Source organism: Palaemon carinicauda, chromosome 28 (assembly GCF_036898095.1).
Source record: "Palaemon carinicauda isolate YSFRI2023 chromosome 28, ASM3689809v2, whole genome shotgun sequence".
Classification (NCBI taxonomy): domain Eukaryota; kingdom Metazoa; phylum Arthropoda; class Malacostraca; order Decapoda; family Palaemonidae; genus Palaemon; species Palaemon carinicauda.
Genome location: NC_090752.1, coordinates 38634699 through 38655031, shown reverse-complemented (window position 1 = coordinate 38655031; position 20333 = coordinate 38634699). Strand labels below are relative to the sequence as shown.

Genomic DNA, 20333 nt, shown 5'->3' with positions numbered 1-20333 from the left:
GTAAGTATGTTCAGTCTCTAGGGCATTGTCTTACTTGATAGGGCAATGTGTGGTCCTTTGCCTCTGCCCTTCATAAGTCGCCCTTAAACCTTGAACCTTATGTTGGTAAAAAAAAAAATCTCTTTTCCGGTTCCCTGAAAACGCTCATTTTTTTGCCCACATCGTATTTTATGGTCGTATTATCTGCCACTCATCATTTCTTCTCTTCTCCCTGCGTCACATACTTCCTGCTTTCCTCGTAAACGGGTTTTCGCCTTTCTCCCTGCATATCTCTGCGGCTCTCTTCCGCTTCATTAATCTGAAAGAGAAGGAAGAGAAGAGGAGGAAGAGAAGAAGAGAGGAGAATAAAGAGGGAAAGAAGAGGGAAAAAGTGACCGGGAGTTTAGCAGAAGGTGGAGAAAAATTAAAAAGGAAGAGGGATGTAAGTGAAAGTAGCCATAGAACATTAAGCAAAAATAAGATTAACAGTATGACACACAAGAAAATAGCAGAGAGATATAGGAGAAAAAGGCCAAGGGAAATAAGGAAAGTGAAGAAAAGAATATTTGTAAAGTACGAGCGGACAAAAGAGACTGGAAGAGGGATATAAAGGAAAGAAGCCAAGGAAAATGAAGAGAAGAATATATGTAGAAGTAGGAGACCAAAGAAAATAGAAGAGAGATATAAGCGAAAAAAAAGCCAAGGAAAATAAGGAACATTAAGAAAAGAATAAGAGTAAAAGTAAGAGGAGACAAAAGAAAAGAGAAGAGAGATATAAGCGAAAGAAGACAAAGAAAATAAGGAAAATAAAGAAAAGAATATGAGTAATAGTACGAACAAACAAAAGAAAATGGAAGAGAGATATAAGCGGAAGAAGACAAGGTAAATGAAGAAAGAAGAGAAGGGGGAAGAAGAATAAAAAAAAGAATAAAGGGAAATGAGGGAAAAAGGGTAGATAAAAGGGAAGGGCCTATCTGCCCGACGACCGCTGGTTAACATTTAAATTGGGAGTTGAGCGGAACAGATTCATCAGCGCTAATTACACACCGACCGACACAGATCACTTTAAATCGAATGGCTTCGAGAAGCAACGCTGCTAAGGAACGAATCCCACTCTTCATTATTCCTTCGACCAATTTCCCCTCTTCAGGACACCGACGGAAGATGAGGATACTGAGGGAAGATGCCCGTCTCAAGACGGATGGATGCTGCACATCTCAAGACAGTGATGGATGCTGACCATCTCAAGACAAGGATGGATACTGCCCATCTCAAGACAGGTATGGATACTGCCCATCTCAAGACAGGTATGGATGCTGCCCATCTCAAGACAGGGATGGATGCTGTCCAACTTAAGATATGGATGGATGCTGCCCATCTCAAGATAGGGATGGATGCTGGCTATCTTAAGACAAGGATGGATGCTGCCCATCTGAAGACAGGGATGGATGCTGCCCATCTCAAGACAGGGATGGTTGGTGCCCATCTCAAGACAGGGATGGATGCTGCCCATCTCAAAACAGGGATGGATGTTGCCCATCTCAAGAAAGAGATGGTTGGTGCCCATCTCAAGACAGGGATGGATGCAGCCCATCTTAAGACAGGGATGGATGCTGTCCATCTCAAAACAAGGATGGATGCTGCCCATCTTAAGACAGAGATGGATGCTGTCCATCTCAAGACAGGGATGGATGCTGCCCATCTCAAGACAGGGATGGATGCTGTCCATCTCAAGACAGGGATGGATGCTGCCCATCTCAAGACAGGGATGGATGATGCCCATCTCAAGACAGGAATGGATGATGCCCATCTCAAGACAGGGATGGATGCATCCCATATCAAGAGAGGAATGGATGCTGCTCATCTCAAGGCAGACATGGATGCTACCCATCTCAAGACAGGGATGGATGCTGGCCATCACAAGAAAGGGATGGATGCTGCTCATCTCAAGGCAGACATGGATGCTACCCATCTCAAGACAGGGATGGATGCTGGCCATCACAAGAAAGGGATGGATGCTGCCCATCTCAAGACAGGGATGGATGCTGCCCATCTCAAGACAGGGATGGATGCTGCCCATCTCAATACAGGAATGGATGCTGCACATCTCAAGACAGGGATGGATGCTGCCCATCTCAAGACAGGGATGGATGGTGCCCATCTCAATACAGGAATGGATGCTGCACATCTCAAGACAGGGATGGATGCTGCCCATCTCAAGACAGCAATGAGAGAAGCCCAGTGGAAGGCACTCATCCAAACACTAATGAAAGACACCTATCTATAGCAGCGATGAAAGAAGTCAATTAAATAGCTTATAAAATCTATCTAAAATTACATCGATATCAATAACGATAATTAAGATTTCCTTAAATTGTTATTCAACAATCAGTCATAAATTTATTAAACCACGTGATAGTATATGGTAGTTTTCAATTAATAATCTCAAAATACTGATGAATGACGCTAATCTAAAGACAGCAATTGGACACACCCATCTCAAAACAGCGATGGAAGACGCCCATCTCAAGACAGCAATGGAAGACGCCCATCTCAAGACAGCGACGAGAGACACCGATCTCAAGACAGCAATGGAAGACGCCCATCTCAAAACAGCGATGAGAGACGCCCATCTCAAGACAGCAATGGAAGACGCCCATCTCAAGACAGCGACGAGAGACACCGATCTCAAGACAGCAATGGAAGACGCCCATCTCAAATCAGCGATGAGAGACGCCCATCTCAAGACAGCAATGGAAGACGCCTATCTCAAGACAGCGACGAGAGACACCGATCTCAAGACAGCAATGGAAGACGCCCATCTCAAAACAGCGACGAGAGACACAGATCTCAAGACAGCAATGGAAGACGCCCATCTCAAAACAGCGATGAGAGACGCCCATCTCAAGACAGCAATGGAAGACGCCTATCTCAAGACAGCGACGAGAGACACCGATCTCAAGACAGCAATGGAAGACGCCCATCTCAAAACAGCGACGAGAGACGCCCATCTCAAGACAGCAATGGAAGACGCCTATCTCAAGACAGCGACGAGAGATACCGATCTCAAGACAGCAATGGAAGACGCCCATCTCAAAACAGCGATGAGAGACGCCCATCTCAAGACAGCAATGGAAGACGCCTATCTCAAGACAGCGACGAGAGACACCAATCTCAAGACAGCAATGGAAGACGCCCATCTCAAAACAGGGACGAGAGAGACAGATCTGAAGACAGCAATGGAAGACGCCCATCTCAAAACAGCGATGAGAGACGCCCATCTCAAGACAGCAATGGAAGACGCCTATCTCAAGACAGCGACGAGAGACACCAATCTCAAGACAGCAATGGAAGACGCCCATCTCAAAACAGCGACGAGAGACACCGATCTCAAGACAGCAATGGAAGACGCCCATCTCAAAACAGCGATGAGAGACACCCATCTCAAGACAGCAATGGAAGACGCCCATCTCAAGACAGCGACGAGAGACACCGATCTCAAGACAGCAATGGAAGACGCCCATCTCAAAACAGCGATGAGAGACGCCCATCTCAAGACAGCAATGGAAGACGCCTATCTCAAGACGGTGACGAGAGACACCGATCTCAAGACAGCAATGGAAGACGCCCATCTCAAAACAGCGACGAGAGACACAGATCTCAAGACAGCAATGGAAGACGCCCATCTCAAAACAGCGATGAGAGACGCCCATCTCAAGACAGCAATGGAAGACGCCCATCTCAAGACAGCGACGAGAGACACCAATCTCAAGACAGCAATGGAAGACGCCCATCTCAAAACAGCGACGAGAGACACCGATCTCAAGACAGCAATGGAAGACGCCCATCTCAAGACAGCGACGAGAGACACCGATCTCAAGACAGCAATGGAAGACGCCCATCTCAAATCAGCGATGAGAGACGCCCATCTCAAGACAGCAATGGAAGACGCCTATCTCAAGACAGCGACGAGAGACACCGATCTCAAGACAGCAATGGAAGACGCCCATCTCAAAACAGCGACGAGAGACACAGATCTCAAGACAGCAATGGAAGACGCCCATCTCAAAACAGCGATGAGAGACGCCCATCTCAAGACAGCAATGGAAGACGCCTATCTCAAGACAGCGACGAGAGACACCGATCTCAAGACAGCAATGGAAGACGCCCATCTCAAAACAGCGACGAGAGACGCCCATCTCAAGACAGCAATGGAAGACGCCTATCTCAAGATAGCGACGAGAGATACCGATCTCAAGACAGCAATGGAAGACGCCCATCTCAAAACAGCGATGAGAGACGCCCATCTCAAGACAGCAATGGAAGACGCCTATCTCAAGACGGTGACGAGAGACACCGATCTCAAGACAGCAATGGAAGACGCCCATCTCAAAACAGCGACGAGAGACACAGATCTCAAGACAGCAATGGAAGACGCCCATCTCAAAACAGCGATGAGAGACGCCCATCTCAAGACAGCAATGGAAGACGCCCATCTCAAGACAGCGACGAGAGACACCAATCTCAAGACAGCAATGGAAGACGCCCATCTCAAAACAGCGACGAGAGACACCGATCTCAAGACAGCAATGGAAGACGCCCATCTCAAGACAGCGACGAGAGACACCAATCTCAAGACAGCAATGGAAGACGCCCATCTCAAAACAGCGACGAGAGACACCGATCTCAAGACAGCAATGGAAGACGCCCATCTCAAGACAGCGACGAGAGACACCGATCTCAAGACAGCAATGGAAGATGCCCATCTCAAATCAGCGATGAGAGACGCCCATCTCAAGACAGCAATGGAAGACGCCTATCTCAAGACAGCGACGAGAGACACCGATCTCAAGACAGCAATGGAAGACGCCCATCTCAAAACAGCGACGAGAGACACAGATCTCAAGACAGCAATGGAAGACGCCCATCTCAAAACAGCGATGAGAGACGCCCATCTCAAGACAGCAATGGAAGACGCCTATCTCAAGACAGCGACGAGAGACACCGATCTCAAGACAGCAATGGAAGACGCCCATCTCAAAACAGCGACGAGAGACGCCCATCTCAAGACAGCAATGGAAGACGCCTATCTCAAGATAGCGACGAGAGATACCGATCTCAAGACAGCAATGGAAGACGCCCATCTCAAAACAGCGATGAGAGACGCCCATCTCAAGACAGCAATGGAAGACGCCTATCTCAAGACAGCGACGAGAGACACCAATCTCAAGACAGCAATGGAAGACGCCCATCTCAAAACAGCGACGAGAGACACAGATCTCAAGACAGCAATGGAAGACGCCCATCTCAAAACAGCGATGAGAGACGCCCATCTCAAGACAGCAATGGAAGACGCCTATCTCAAGACAGCGACGAGAGACACCAATCTCAAGACAGCAATGGAAGACGCCTATCTCAAAACAGCGACGAGAGACACCGATCTCAAGACAGCAATGGAAGACGCCCATCTCAAAACAGCGATGAGAGACACCCATCTCAAGACAGCAATGGAAGACGCCCATCTCAAGACAGCGACGAGAGACACCGATCTCAAGACAGCAATGGAAGACGCCCATCTCAAAACAGCGATGAGAGACGCCCATCTCAAGACAGCAATGGAAGACGCCTATCTCAAGACAGTGACGAGAGACACCGATCTCAAGACAGCAATGGAAGACGCCCATCTCAAAACAGCGACGAGAGACACAGATCTCAAGACAGCAATGGAAGACGCCCATCTCAAAACAGCGATGAGAGACGCCCATCTCAAGACAGCAATGGAAGACGCCTATCTCAAGACAGCGACGAGAGACACCGATCTCAAGACAGCAATGGAAGACGCCTATCTCAAGACAGCGACGAGAGACACCAATCTCAAGACAGCAATGGAAGACGCCCATCTCAAAACAGCGACGAGAGACACCGATCTCAAGACAGCAATGGAAGACGCCCATCTCAAAACAGCGATGAGAGACGCCCATCTCAAGACAGAAATGGAAGACGCCCATCTCAAGACAGCGACAAGAGACACCGATCTCAAGACAGCAATGGAAGACGACCATCTCAAAACAGCTATGAGAGACGCCCATCTCAAGACAGCAATGGAAGACGCCTATCTCAAGACAGTGACGAGAGACACCGATCTCAAGACAGCAATGGAAGACGCCCATCTCAAAACAGCGACGAGAGACACAGATCTCAAGACAGCAATGGAAGACGCCGATCTCAAAACAGCGATGAGAGACGCCCATATCAAGACACCAATGGAAGACGCCTATCTCAAGACAGCGACGAGAGACACCGATCTCAAGACAGCAATGGAAGACGTCCATCTCAAGACAGCGACGAGAGACACCGATCTCAAGACAGCAATGGAAGACGCCCATCTCAAAACAACTGAAGATTCTTATCTAAAAACGCCCAGGTCTAGACAGTGATGAAGAAAGCCCATATTCAAGGATCCTTATAAGGTGATAGGCCTATATGAGTTATTACGTGCTATTTATGATTAATTAAGTATTATCTAAGAGTTATTACGATATGTTTACGGCAAAACTCATTGATTTGTTACGAGCTGTCATTGGTAACTACGAGCAACTTATGACCATTTTACGACGTGTTTACGAGTTATTACGGACAACTAGATTTAGTTATGAGTATTTAAGTTCTACAATGTTAAAAGTTTTCCGTCAAAATTGTTAAAATCCTGGAATAAATGTTGCCAGACATTTATCGTTTTATAAACGGATATATTGACGTAAAGGAGTGTTATTACAGTCACAAACCCGTAGAAGATAATAACAAAGTAGGGTACAAATTACGGCAGACTGTATTTTACTAAAATACGGCTAAGAAAAGTATATTCTTTACGGAGAATTGCTTATTAAAATTACGGTTTTTTTAACAGTGCGGGTTATTTGCCCCAATAATAAATCCTGCGTATCTCAATGTATCATCACTCGACAACTAACATCCTGAGAGAAAAACATGACATACGAGAGAAGCAGATCTCTGTTATGTCGACAATCTATACAACGGCTCCTTCAACGAGGCAGCTATCAAACATTCCACGCTCGACTTAGGTGGATGAGGTGTCTGCTAGCAAAAGGGTTTGAACCTGGCTGAACCCAGAAGACCTTGCCAACATTACACTGTTCGAAATTTGCATCAAAAGAACGGTTTTTCGCCATTTTAAAAACGGATATATTGACGTAAAGGAGTGATATACCGTCAACAACCAGTAAAATAGAAGAACAAGTATGGTAAAATTACGGTCGCCTGTATTTTACTGAAATACGGCTGTTAAGAGTACATTTTTACGGAGAATTTTCGATTAAAATTACGATTTATTTTAAGTGTACCTAAGTTGATGCTAAACCGTCTGAGAGAATCTTTCCAGGGTTGTTCAAAGAATCTACCTCATAAAGGAGTTTAACTATTATTTCATACAAATCTATCACTTTCATTACATTTTAAAGATGTGCACGATTTCTGTCTACTTTTAGAAATGAACCTTGACTGAAATTAGCAGTAACACTCAGGCATATAACTAAAAATCGTTAAAAAAAAGGGGGAGGGGGGAATAGCCCAGTGAGAAAAGGAAACCATGAAAAATAAATTATTTTAAGAACAGTAACAATATTAAAATAAATATTTCCTAAAAACACTAAAACACTTTAACAAAACAAGAGGAAGAGAAAAAAGATAGAATGGTGTGCCTGAGTGTACCCTCAAGCAAGAAAACTCTAACCCAAGACACTGGAAGAATAGATGAATAGCAGAAAACAACAGCATCAAAACTAGCTACATTAAACCCTACTGCACTGATTTAATTGCTACTTTATTCGTTCAAAGGTTTAAAAGTCGCTCATGAATGGTAGAGGCAAGGGACAGTGACATTGCCCTATCAAGCAGGACAATGCCCTAGAGACCAACCATATTACATATAATCAGCTCCAAATCCCCCTCTCCACCCAAGCTAGGACCAAAGAGGGCCAGGCAATGGCAGCTGATGGCTCAGTAGATAGACCTATAGGCTCCTCCCCCCATCCTTAGCTCACAAGGATGGTAAGGTTGCAGCGACCATAGGAACTAACTAGTCTGAGCGAGAATCGAACCCCAATCTGGCGCTCACCAGGCAAGGATGAAACCACCAGGCCACCACAACAAATTTAAGAAAGAAAAGTTTGCAAAATCGCTTGTGTGTGTGTATGTGCGTTTGCGAGTGCATGTAATGAATGTATTATGACATATATCAATAAAGAAAATACTACAAAACTAACCTCAAACATACAAGCGTTTCATTATAATGACCACGAGCTATTTCATCAAAACATAAAATTTATGAGAAATGCATAATTTGCGTAATAGAGCCTGTATAAATCACCAAGAAAGCACTGACATGAACATAAATCAAGTGCCACCCTGATCTCCAATAAATTCTTGTTGGAGTTAAAGGGTTAGTGTTGGAAAACCGAACAGGGGGAGGGGTGGGGGTGGGGGGGGGGGGGTTAGGGGTTTCTTGTGACAGGGGAGGGGGTTGGTGGTGGTGAGGCGAGGTGTAGGAGCAGAGCCCCTTTACAGGCAAGAGAGAGAGAGAGAGAGAGAGAGAGAGAGAGAGAGAGAGAGAGAGAGAGAGAGAGAGAAAATATCTTATGAGCATTTTAGAGAGAGAGAGAGAGAATATCTTACGGGCATTTTAGAGAGAGAGAGAGAGAGAGAGAGAGAGAGAGAGAGAGAGAGAGAGAGAGAGAGAGACTCTTATGAACATTTTACACAGGATGAATTGAGGCGTGTAATTTGGGCCACAAGAACCAGCACTGGGGCCAGGAAGGCCATACCAGGAATGATTAACCTGGGAGGGGGGGGGGCGAGGACTATCTCCAAGTAGAGGTAGAAAATAACCTATCGATCTAGTTTTCCTTTCTCTCTTTCTTTCTATAAAATAATGCAACCCACAACAGTTGACTAACAAATATGTACTGAATTCACTGATTAAGTCAACGGACGCTTATTGGTATATAAGGAAACCAGTAATATACCCTCTATGTTTGGGTTGCGAATCGAACCCAGATCGCTCTGATAGTAGGTTGAGAGCGTTTATCAGTGGACCACGAGAATTAAGGAGAGAGTGCATGAGAGAGAAAATTACATGTAATAAAGATAGTAATAATCCAAAATCTTGTTTTATAACCATTCTATTTCAAAATAAAAAAATGCAATACGTCCGAAGGTCGAGTAAGTTGCTGAAGAAAAAAAAAATACAACTTCCTGAATATTCACTTGCTTGAGGGTACACTCGGGCACACTGTCCTATCTTATTTATCTTCCTCTTGTTTTGTTAAAGTTTTAATAGTTTATATAGGAAATGTTTATTTTAATGTTGTTACTGTTCTTAAAATATTTTATTTTTCCTTGTTTCCTTTCCTCATTGGGATATTTACCCAGTTGGAGCCCCTAGGCTTATAGCATCCTGCTTGTCCAACTAGGGTTATAGCTTAGCAAGTAATAATAATAATAATAACAATAATAATAATAATAATAATAATGATGATGATGATAAAATATTTTTCTATCAACTATTTTCATAGAAAAATATTTCTTATTATCAAATATATTACTTTTAAATATTCAATAAGAATCTGCTGTTAAATGGGTCTAAATACATCAGGGATAATCGACGATTAAAAAAAAAAAAAAAAAGAGAGAGAGAATTTATGTACACAAGAAAGCTCTGCACTGAGGCAAAACAACAATGTTTATTTTCTATTTTACTGAAGATTAAGGAAACGAAATTAAACTGTCAGGGATTAACAAAAGATGAATTTTTAATATCAAGCTCTGAAATAATAGCAACACGTTTCTTTCATTCGCATATCGTTTTTCCCCTCAGTTTAGTGATGACTGGCGAGTGTGTTACAACCGTTCTTTTTAATTAAAATAATAATGAACAAACAGTGATGGAGGAAGAAGTGTTATAAATTCTATTCATATTCTGGTGTATCAATGTTAGCGTTTTCTGCTGTATTGATATTGGTATTTTTTTTATATGAAATACCAGCTGTGATATCGTGAAACATATTATTATTATTATTATTAACTGCTAAGCTACAACCCTAGTTGGAAAAGCAGGATGCTATAAGACCGGGGGCTCCAAAAGGGAAAATAGCCCTGAGTAATAGAAAATAGATAATATTTAAAAAAAAAAAAAAATTCAATAGGTTTTTAAATGTTTAAAGGTCACTCTTGAATGGCAGAGACAAGGACAGTGACATTACCCTACCAAGCAGGACAATGCCATAGAGACTGACTATATATATATATATATATATATATATATATATATATATATATATATATATATATATATATATATATATATATATATATATATATGCAGGGTGTTTCAAAAATTTCAATATCATTTCGCAATAAAATAACTTTGCTAGATCCCGTTCAAATGACTTCAAATGTTAATAGCATATGTAAAAACAGTGCGAAATTTCATGTTTAATGTTTGATGTCTATCTTTACGGTTATAGAAATGCCATTAACTGCAAAAGAAAAGGCATTCTGTGGGATGGAGTGTGCCCAAACACAGTCAAACATGACTGTGCAGCGTGCATTTGTGACAAATTGCTCTAAAAAGTCACCAACAGGGATGGAGATTTAGACACAAAAAGTTCAAAGAGGAAGGCTGTCTGTGCAGGGCAAAAAGATCCGAACGACCGCAAACATCGGGAGAGATTGTCAAGCGGCTTCGTCAAGAGCTCGTGCGAAACCCCCAAGAAGTCCATAAGAAGAACAAGTCTGGAAATCCAGATTCCTCTGACAGTTTAGCGGGTTCTGAGGAAAAGCTTGCTAATGAAACCCTACAAATTGCAGCTCGTTCAGGCCATAACTGCAGATGACAAGCAATGCTAGAGCGTGTTTGGGAGGAGCTGCTGAACTACCGACTTGACGTGTGTCGTGTCTCAAGCGGTGCGCAAATTGAACATTTGTGAAATCGTTCATAGAATCCACTTTCCTTTGAATATCTCATTCAGATTTGGAGGAATAAATCTTATGACGTTCAGCATTAAGCCTGTTTAGTTCCATTTGCCTTGATCACGCAGTTTCTGTGATATTTACATCTCAAATGATATAAACATTTTTGAAACACCCTGTATATATATATATATATATATATATATATATATATATATATATATATATATATATATATATATATATATATATATATATATATATATATATATATATATATATATATATATATATATATATATATATATATGTGTGTATGTGTGTACACACACACACACATATATATATATATATACATATATATATATATATATATATATATATATATATATATATATATATATATATATATATATATATATATATATATATATATACAGTATATGATCAGCGACCATGCCCACTCTCCACACAGGCTAGAACCAATGAGAGCCAGGCAATGGCTGCAGATGACTCAGCAGATAGACCTATAGGCTCCCCCAAACCCCATATCCTTAGTTTATAAGGCTGGTGAGATTGCAGCGACCAAAGAAACTAACGAGTTTGAGTGGTACTTGAACCCCAGTCTGGCGTTCACCAGTCAGGGACGTTACCACATCGGCCACCTTTTATAAACATTCTCGTCCTATATCTTAACTATACATATTATAAAAAATAGTCCCGATATTTCTCAGCAGTTGAATAAAATATTCTCAAGGTAAAAACAACAGGTATTTAAAAAAGAAAAAAAAAAGTTTCTAGGGTTCTGTCCTGCAGTGGACTAGAAAAAACTGCATTTGTTGTTGTTGTTGTTGTTGTTGTTTATGTAAAAAAAAAAAAAACAATAGCCTCATGGGCTCTCTCCTGCAGTGGACTAGAAACGGCTGCATTTGTTGTTGTTGTTGTTGTTATGTAAAAAAAAAACAATAGCCTAATGGGCTCTCTCCTGCAGTGGACTAGAAAGGGCTGCATTTGTTGTTGTTGTTGCACTTTTTATTTTAAAAAAATTTTACAGAAAAGGACGATGAAACAAATGAAGATAAAACCATTTGAGGAACTAAAGAAAACCAAAATCTTGACCCTATAGTCTCGATATTTCTCAGCAGTTGAATAAAATATTCTCAAGGTAAAAAAAAAAAAAAGTTTCTAGGGTTCTGTCCTGAAGTGGACTAGAAACGACTGAATTTGTTGTTGTTGTTGTTGTTGTTTATGTAAAAAAAGGAAAACAATAGCCTAATGGGCTCTCTCCTGCAGTGGACTAAAAACAACTGCATTTGTTGTTGTTTTATTTTACCTTATTAAAAAGTTGCTAAAATAGACGATGAAACAAATGAAGATAAAATTATTCGAAGAACTACAGAAGAAAAAAACAAACTTGACCCTATAAAAGTCGATATTTCTCAGCAGTTGTATAAAATATTCTCAAAGTAAACTACAGGTAATTTTAAAAAGAAAACGGTAGCCTCTTGGGCTCTGTCCTGCAATGGACTAGAAACGGCTGTTGTTGTTGTTGTATTTTACCTTATAATAAAAAAAAAAGAGTTGCTAAAATAGACGATGAAACAAATGAAGATAAAATCATTCGAGGAACTACACAAGAAAACCAAAATCGTGACCGTAAATACTCTCGATATTTCTCAGCAGTAGCATAAAATATTCTCAAAGTAAACAACAAGTATTTAAAAAAATAAATAAAAAATAAACGGCAGTCTCTGCTACCCGATAAGAAGAAAAAACCACACCCCTTTTCAACCACTGGATAAAAGAAACGAAGAGAAAACAAGAGAAACACTGAAGAGGGACTTCAATTTCTACCCAGGGAGGCTTTAAAGTTCAATGGCGCGTGACCGCATACCAGACCGTGATAAGAAAGCCCCCCCCACCCCCCACCCCCAAAGAGAGATATAGAGTTGAATCGTTGTTGGTTACTTTACATAATCATGTGTAAGCAGCTCTTCTAAGAGAAGGACACTCCATAATCAAACCATTGTTCTCTAGTCTTGGGTAGTGCCATAGCCTTTGTGCCATGGTCTTCCACTGTCTCACGGGATAGAGTTCTCTTGCTTGAGGGTACACTCGGGCATGCTACAACTATTAAAAACTACTGTAGAGGAAGCCTTCAAAAGTGGCGCTAAATATTTATATACATATACACGTACATGCACTACGCAGTCACCATGGTATGGCTACTCCCTCTCTCTTTAACAGAGCGACGGGGAGAGATAAGCATGACTGATATATATATATATATATATATATATATATATATATATATATATATATATATATATATATATATATATAGATAGATAGATAGATAGATAGGTAGATATATATATATATATATATATATATATATATATATATATATATATATATATATATATATATATATATATATATTCAAATAAGCCATATATTTTAATACCTTAATGCCCTGATTCTCTCTAATTCCTCGACATCAGACCCAAATGGGAATCACTCAAAGACAATAGCTTCTGGCCGTGTAGAAATGCTATGTCACTGTCATATCAGCTTCCTGGACCAGGGTTCGATTCCCCGGCCGGCCAGAAGCTATTGTCTTTAGGTGATTCCCCCTTGGGTCTCTGATCCCGAGGTATAAGAGAGAATCCAGATATTAAGGTATCCAAATATAAGACTTATTCGAATATAATAGACACGTCTAAATGTAGAAAATTTATCATATATACAGTACATATATATATATATATATATATATATATATATATATATATATATATATATATATACATATATATATATATTGCTCTTTAATATAGAGGATTTTTAAAGAAGATACATTTCGTATGATATCAATCAACATGAGGTTGATGATTATAATACAGAGGGAGGAAATAATGAAGATGATGAATAAGTGACATTATATATGTCAAAAAAAAAAAAAAAAAAAAAAGCACCGTAGCCAAACACGATCCTGCCGAATGAAAGATTTGTACCTTTTTGTAAAGAAAAAAGTAATCACTCACGAAATTATCATTATCATTTGGTTAGAGTTCTCTTGGTTGACGGTACACTCGGGCACACTATTCTATCTTATTTCTCTTTCTCTTGTTTTGTTGAAGTTTATATAGTTTATATAGGAAATGTCTATTTTAATGTTGCTAGTGTTCTTAAATATTTAATTTTTCTCTTGTTTCCTTTCCTCACTGGGCTATTTTCCCTGTAAGAGTCACTGTGCTTATAGCATCCTGCTTTTCCAACTAGATTTGTAGCTTAGCGAGTAATAATAATAATATTATTATTAATAATAATAATAATAATAATAATAATAATAAGAGTAATAATAATAAAATAATGATAATAACAATAACAACACTAACGCAAAACAATTTCTTTTCCCTATTACCTAAAGTCTCGACACGTGATAGAAATTTAACGACCCCCAAATAATTTCATTATTAGTACTTAGTTCCTTCTCTCTCTCTCTCTCTCTCTCTCTCTCCTCTCTCTCTCTCTCTCTCTCTCTCTCTCTCTCTCTCTCTCATTCTTCATAATGTTTCATGAATGTAGACCCTTTATACTGTTTCATGAATGTAGACCCTCAGGAGAGAGAGAGAGAGAGAGAGAGAGAGAGAGAGAGAGAGAGAGAGAGAGAGAGAGAGAGAGAGAGAGAGAGATTTTTAACAAGACGCAATATGCTTCATAATGTTCAAACCACTGATTTTCATGGCCGAAGGTCAAACAAGTGATTATAACGTCTAATATCATCCTGATGGGACATTCATTCTATTAATTGGTGCGAACCTCGTTAAGATTATTAACAATTAATCAGTGTTTTTTTCTTAGACCATCGGGACTTTTATTACCTATAGATTACGTAGCATATGAGAGCGTAATATCCTATTAGGGGTTTCTTTCAAACCTTTTTTTTTTTTTGGAGAGGGGGATTTTTTCTAGTCTTCCCACCACTGATTAATTTGTAATTACAATTTATGAGAAAATTTTGAAGTAAAAATTTATATTTATATAATTATTATTATTATTATTATTATTATTATTATTATTATTATTATTATTATTATTATTATTTCAGGCTACAACTCTAGTTGGAAAATCAGGATGCTATAAGCCCAGAGGCCCCAACAAGGAAAATAGCCCAGAGAGGAAAGGAAACAAGGAAAAATAAAATATTTCAAGAAGAGCAACAACACCTAAACAAATATTTCCTATATGTACTATAAAAACTTTAACAAAATAAAGGGTTGACAAATTAGATAGAATAGTGTAACCGAGTGTACCCTCAAGCAAGAGAACTCAAACCCAAAACAGCAGGAGACCATGGTACAGAGGCTGTGGCACTACCCAGGACTAGAGAACAATGGTTTGATTTTGCAGTGTCCTAGAAGACTGGTAATGAGTGCTACTGGCTTTTTCACACATTCTCTCTCTCTCTCTCTCTCTCTCTCTCTCTCTCTCTCTCTCTCTCTCTCTCTCTCTCTCTCTCTCTCTCTCTCTCTCTCTCAATCAATTAATCAATCAATCAACGCAACATTAGTCTCAATTATATTGAAGCAATATAAAAAGTTTTTGTGGAACATTCAACGCAGTAGAAGGTTTTTAATATTTTTTTTTCCGTTGTATTTTAACTAGGTAAAGAATTTGTGAAAAAAAAAGAGAGGAGGGATGAGAGTTTTCTCTATTACTATCATCCTTAAGGGAATTCCTGTTTCGTCTGTTAAGAAACTCAGTGTCTATATCTATACTTTTATACATATGTATATAATCATATATATATGTGTGTATATATATCTATACATGCATATATATATATAATATATATATATATATATATATATATATATATATATATATATATATATATATATATATATATATTCATATATATATACATATTCATATATATATATATATATATATATATATATATATATATATATATATATATATATATATATATATATATATATATACACGTACAAAACATATGCGGAAATATATAAATATAAATACATATCAATATAAGTACACAACTGACTACTATTACGTATAGCATCCAAAACACACAAAGCTACTGTAAATGGCAGTTTCATTGCTTGACCTCAAGTTCTTACAAATATTATCGATAAATCTATGCAAAGAAGAAGAAGAAGAAGAAGAAGAAGAAGAAGAAAATAAATAAATAAACAAACAACGAGGATCATAACACCATGGAAAAGAAGAAGAAGAAAATAAATAAACAACGAGGATCATACACCAAGAAGAAGAAGAAGAAGAAGAAGAAGAAGAAGAAAATAAAAAAACACGAGGATCATAACACCAAGAAGAAGAAGAAGAAAATAAATAAACACGAGGATCATAACACCAAGAAGAAGAAGAAGAAGAAGAAGAAGAAGAAGAAGAAGAAGAAGAAGAAAATAAATAAACAACGAGGATCATAACACCAAGAAGAAGAAGACGAAGACAAAGAGGAAGAAGAAGAAGAAGAAATAAATAAACAACGAGGATCATAACACCAAGAAGAAGAAGGCGAAGACAAAGAGGAAGAAGAAGAAGAAGAAATAAATAAACAACGAGGATCATAACACCAAGAATGAAGAAAAGAAGAAGAAGAAAATAAATAAACAACGAGGATCATAACACCAAGAAGAAGAAGAAGAAGAAGAAGAAAATAAATAAACAACGAGGATCATAACACCAAGAAGAAGAAGAAGAAGAAGAAGAAAATAAAAAAACAACGAGGATCATAACACCAAGAAGAAGAAGAAGAAGAAGAAGAAGAAGAAGAAGAAGAAGAAGAAAATAAAAAAACAACGAGGATCATAACACCAAGAAGAAGAAGAAGAAGAAGAAGAAGAAGAAGAAGAAGAAGAAGAAAATAAAAAAACAACGAGGATCATAACACCAAGAAGAAGAAGAAGGAAGAAGAAGAAGAAGAAAATAAAAAAACAACGAGGATCATAACACCAAGAAGAAGAAGAAGAAGAAGAAGAAGAAGAAAATAAATAAACAACGAGGATCATAACACCAAGAAGAAGAAGAAGAAGAAGAAGAAGAAGAAGAAAATAAATAAACAACGAGGATCATAACACCAAGAAGAAGAAGAAGAAGAAGAAGAAGAAGAAGAAAATAAAAAAACACGAGGATCATAACACCAAGAAGAAGAAGAAGAAAATAAATAAACATCGAGGATCATAACACCAAGAAGAAGAAGAAGAAGAAGAAGAAGAAGAAGAAGAAGAAGAAGAAGAAAATAAATAAACAACGAGGATCATAACACCAAGAAGAAGAAGACGAAGACAAAGAGGAAGAAGAAGAAGAAGAAATAAATAAACAACGAGGATCATAACACCAAGAAGAAGAAGGCGAAGACAAAGAGGAAGAAGAAGAAGAAGAAATAAATAAACAACGAGGATCATAACACCAAGAAGAAGAAGAAGAAGAAGAAGAAAATAAATAAACAACGAGGATCATAACACCAAGAAGAAGAAGAAGAAGAAGAAAAAGAAAATAAATAAACAACGAGGATCATAACACCAAGAAGAAGAAGAAGAAGAAGAAGAAAAAGAAAATAAATAAACAACGAGGATCATAACACCAAGAAGAAGAAGAAGAAGAAGAAGAAGAAAATAAAAAAACAACGAGGATCATAACACCAAGAAGAAGAAGAAGAAGAAGAAGAAGAAGAAGAAGAAAATAAAAAAACAACGAGGATCATAACACCAAGAAGAAGAAGAAGAAGAAGAAGAAGAAGAAGAAGAAGAAGAAGAAAATAAAAAAACAACGAGGATCATAACACCAAGAAGAAGAAGAAGGAAGAAGAAGAAGAAGAAAATAAAAAAACAACGAGGATCATAACACCAAGAAGAAGAAGAAGGAAGAAGAAGAAGAAGAAAATAAATAAACAACGAGGATCATAACACCAAGAAGAAGAAGAAGAAGAAGAAGAAGAAGAAGAAGAAAATAAAAAAACAACGAGGATCATAACACCAAGAAGAAGAAGAGGAAGAAGAAGAAGAAGAAAATAAAAAAACAACGAGGATCATAACACCAAGAAGAAGAAGAAGAAGAAGAAGAAGAAGAAAATAAATAAACAACGAGGATCATAACACCAAGAAGAAGAAGAAGAAGAAGAAGAAGAAGAAGAAGAAAATAAAAAAACAACGAGGATCATAACACCAAGAAGAAGAAGAGGAAGAAGAAGAAGAAGAAAATAAAAAAACAACGAGGATCATAACACCAAGAAGAAGAAGAAGAAGAAGAAGAAGAAGAAAATAAAAAAACAACGAGGATCATAACACCAAGAAGAAGAAGAAGAAGAAGAAGAAGAAGAAAATAAAAAAACAACGAGGATCATAACACCAAGAAGAAGAAGAAGAAGAAGAAGAAGAAGAAGAATAAGAAAATAAATAAACAACGAGGATCATAACACCAAGAAGAAGAAGAAGAAGAAGAAGAAGAAGAAAATAAATAAACAACGAGGATCATAACACCAAGAAGAAGAAGAAGAAGAAGAAGAAGAAAAAGAAAATAAATAAACAACGAGGATCATAACACCAAGAAGAAGAAGAAGAAGAAGAAGAAGAAGAAGAAGAAAATAAAAAACAACGAGGATCATAACACCAAGAAGAAGAAGAAGAAGAAGAAGAAGAAGAAAATAAAAAAACAACGAGGATCATAACACCAAGAAGAAGAAGAAGGAAGAAGAAGAAGAAGAAAATAAAAAAACAACGAGGATCATAACACCAAGAAGAAGAAGAAGAAGAAGAAGAAGAAGAAAATAAAAAAACAACGAGGATCATAACACCAAGAAGAAGAAGAAGAAGAAGAAGAAGAAGAAAATAAAAAAACAACGAGGATCATAACACCAAGAAGAAGAAGAAGGAAGAAGAAGAAGAAGAAAATAAAAAAACAACGAGGATCATAACACCAAGAAGAAGAAGAAGAAGAAGAAGAAGAAGAAAATAAAAAAACAACGAGGATCATAACACCAAGAAGAAGAAGAAGAAGAAGAAGAAGAAAATAAATAAACAACGAGGATCATAACACCAAGAAGAAGAAGAAGAAGAAGAAGAAGAAGAAAATAAAAAAACAACGAGGATCATAACACCAAGAAGAAGAAGAAGAAGAAGAAGAAGAAGAAGAAAATAAATAAACAACGAGGATCATAACACCAAGAAGAAGAAGAAGAAGAAGAAGAAGAAAAAGAAAATAAATAAACAACGAGGATCATAACACCAAGAAGAAGAAGAAGAAGAAGAAGAAGAAGAAGAAGAAAATAAATAAACAACGAGGATCATAACACCAAGAAGAAGAAGAAGAAGAAGAAGAAGAAAAAGAAAATAAATAAACAACGAGGATCATAACACCAAGAAGAAGAAGAAGAAGAAGAAGAAGAAGAAGAAGAAAATAAATAAACAACGAGGATCATAACACCAAGAAGAAGAAGAAGAAGAAGAAGAAGAAAAAGAAAATAAATAAACAACGAGGATCATAACACCAAGAAGAAGAAGAAGAAGAAGAAGAAGAAGAAGAAAATAAAAAAACAACGAGGATCATAACACCAAGAAGAAGAAGAAGAAGAAGAAGAAGAAGAAAATAAATAAACAACGAGGATCATAACACCAAGAAGAAGAAGAAGAAGAAGAAGAAGAAAATAAATAAACAACGAGGATCATAACACCAAGAAGAAGAAGAAGAAGAAGAAGAAGAAAATAAATAAACAACGAGGATCATAACACCAAGAAGAAGAAGAAGAAGAAGAAGAAGAAGAAGAAAGAAAATAAAAAAACAACGAGGATCATAACACCAAGAAGAAGAAGAAGAAGAAGAAGAAGAAGAAGAAAATAAAAAAACAACGAGGATCATAACACCAAGAAGAAGAAGAAGAAGAAGAAGAAGAAGAAAATAAAAAAACAACGAGGATCATAACACCAAGAAGAAGAAGAAGAAGAAGAAGAAGAAGAAAATAAAAAAACAACGAGGATCATAACACCAAGAAGAAGAAGAAGAAGAAGAAGAAGAAGAAGAAAATAAAAAAACAACGAGGATCATAACACCAAGAAGAAGAAGAAGAAGAAGAAGAAGAAGAAAATAAATAAACAACGAGGATCATAACACCAAGAAGAAGAAGAAGGAAGAAGAAGAAGAAGAAAATAAAAAAACAACGAGGATCATAACACCAAGAAGAAGAAGAAGAAGAAGAAGAAGAAGAAGAAAATAAAAAAACAACGAGGATCATAACACCAAGAAGAAGAAGAAGAAGAAGAAGAAGAAGAAGAAAATAAAAAAACAACGAGGATCATAACACCAAGAAGAAGAAGAAGAAG

General features: G+C 37.8%; 1 protein-coding gene across 1 annotated transcript; it reads left to right on the top strand.

Annotated features, from left to right (window-relative positions):
* Positions 1 to 2435: 2435 nt before the first annotated feature.
* LOC137621775 (uncharacterized) lies at positions 2436 to 6416 on the top strand. Its single transcript, XM_068352284.1, has one exon. It carries the CDS (start codon positions 2436 to 2438, stop codon positions 6414 to 6416), a length of 3981 nt encoding a protein of 1326 aa, XP_068208385.1.
* The last annotated feature ends 13917 nt before the right edge of the window (positions 6417 to 20333 follow it).

Coding starts and splice junctions, on each gene's coding strand:
- LOC137621775 (XM_068352284.1), top strand. CDS start 2,436: ATGAATGACGCTAATCTAAAGACAGCAATTGGACACACCCATCTCAAA.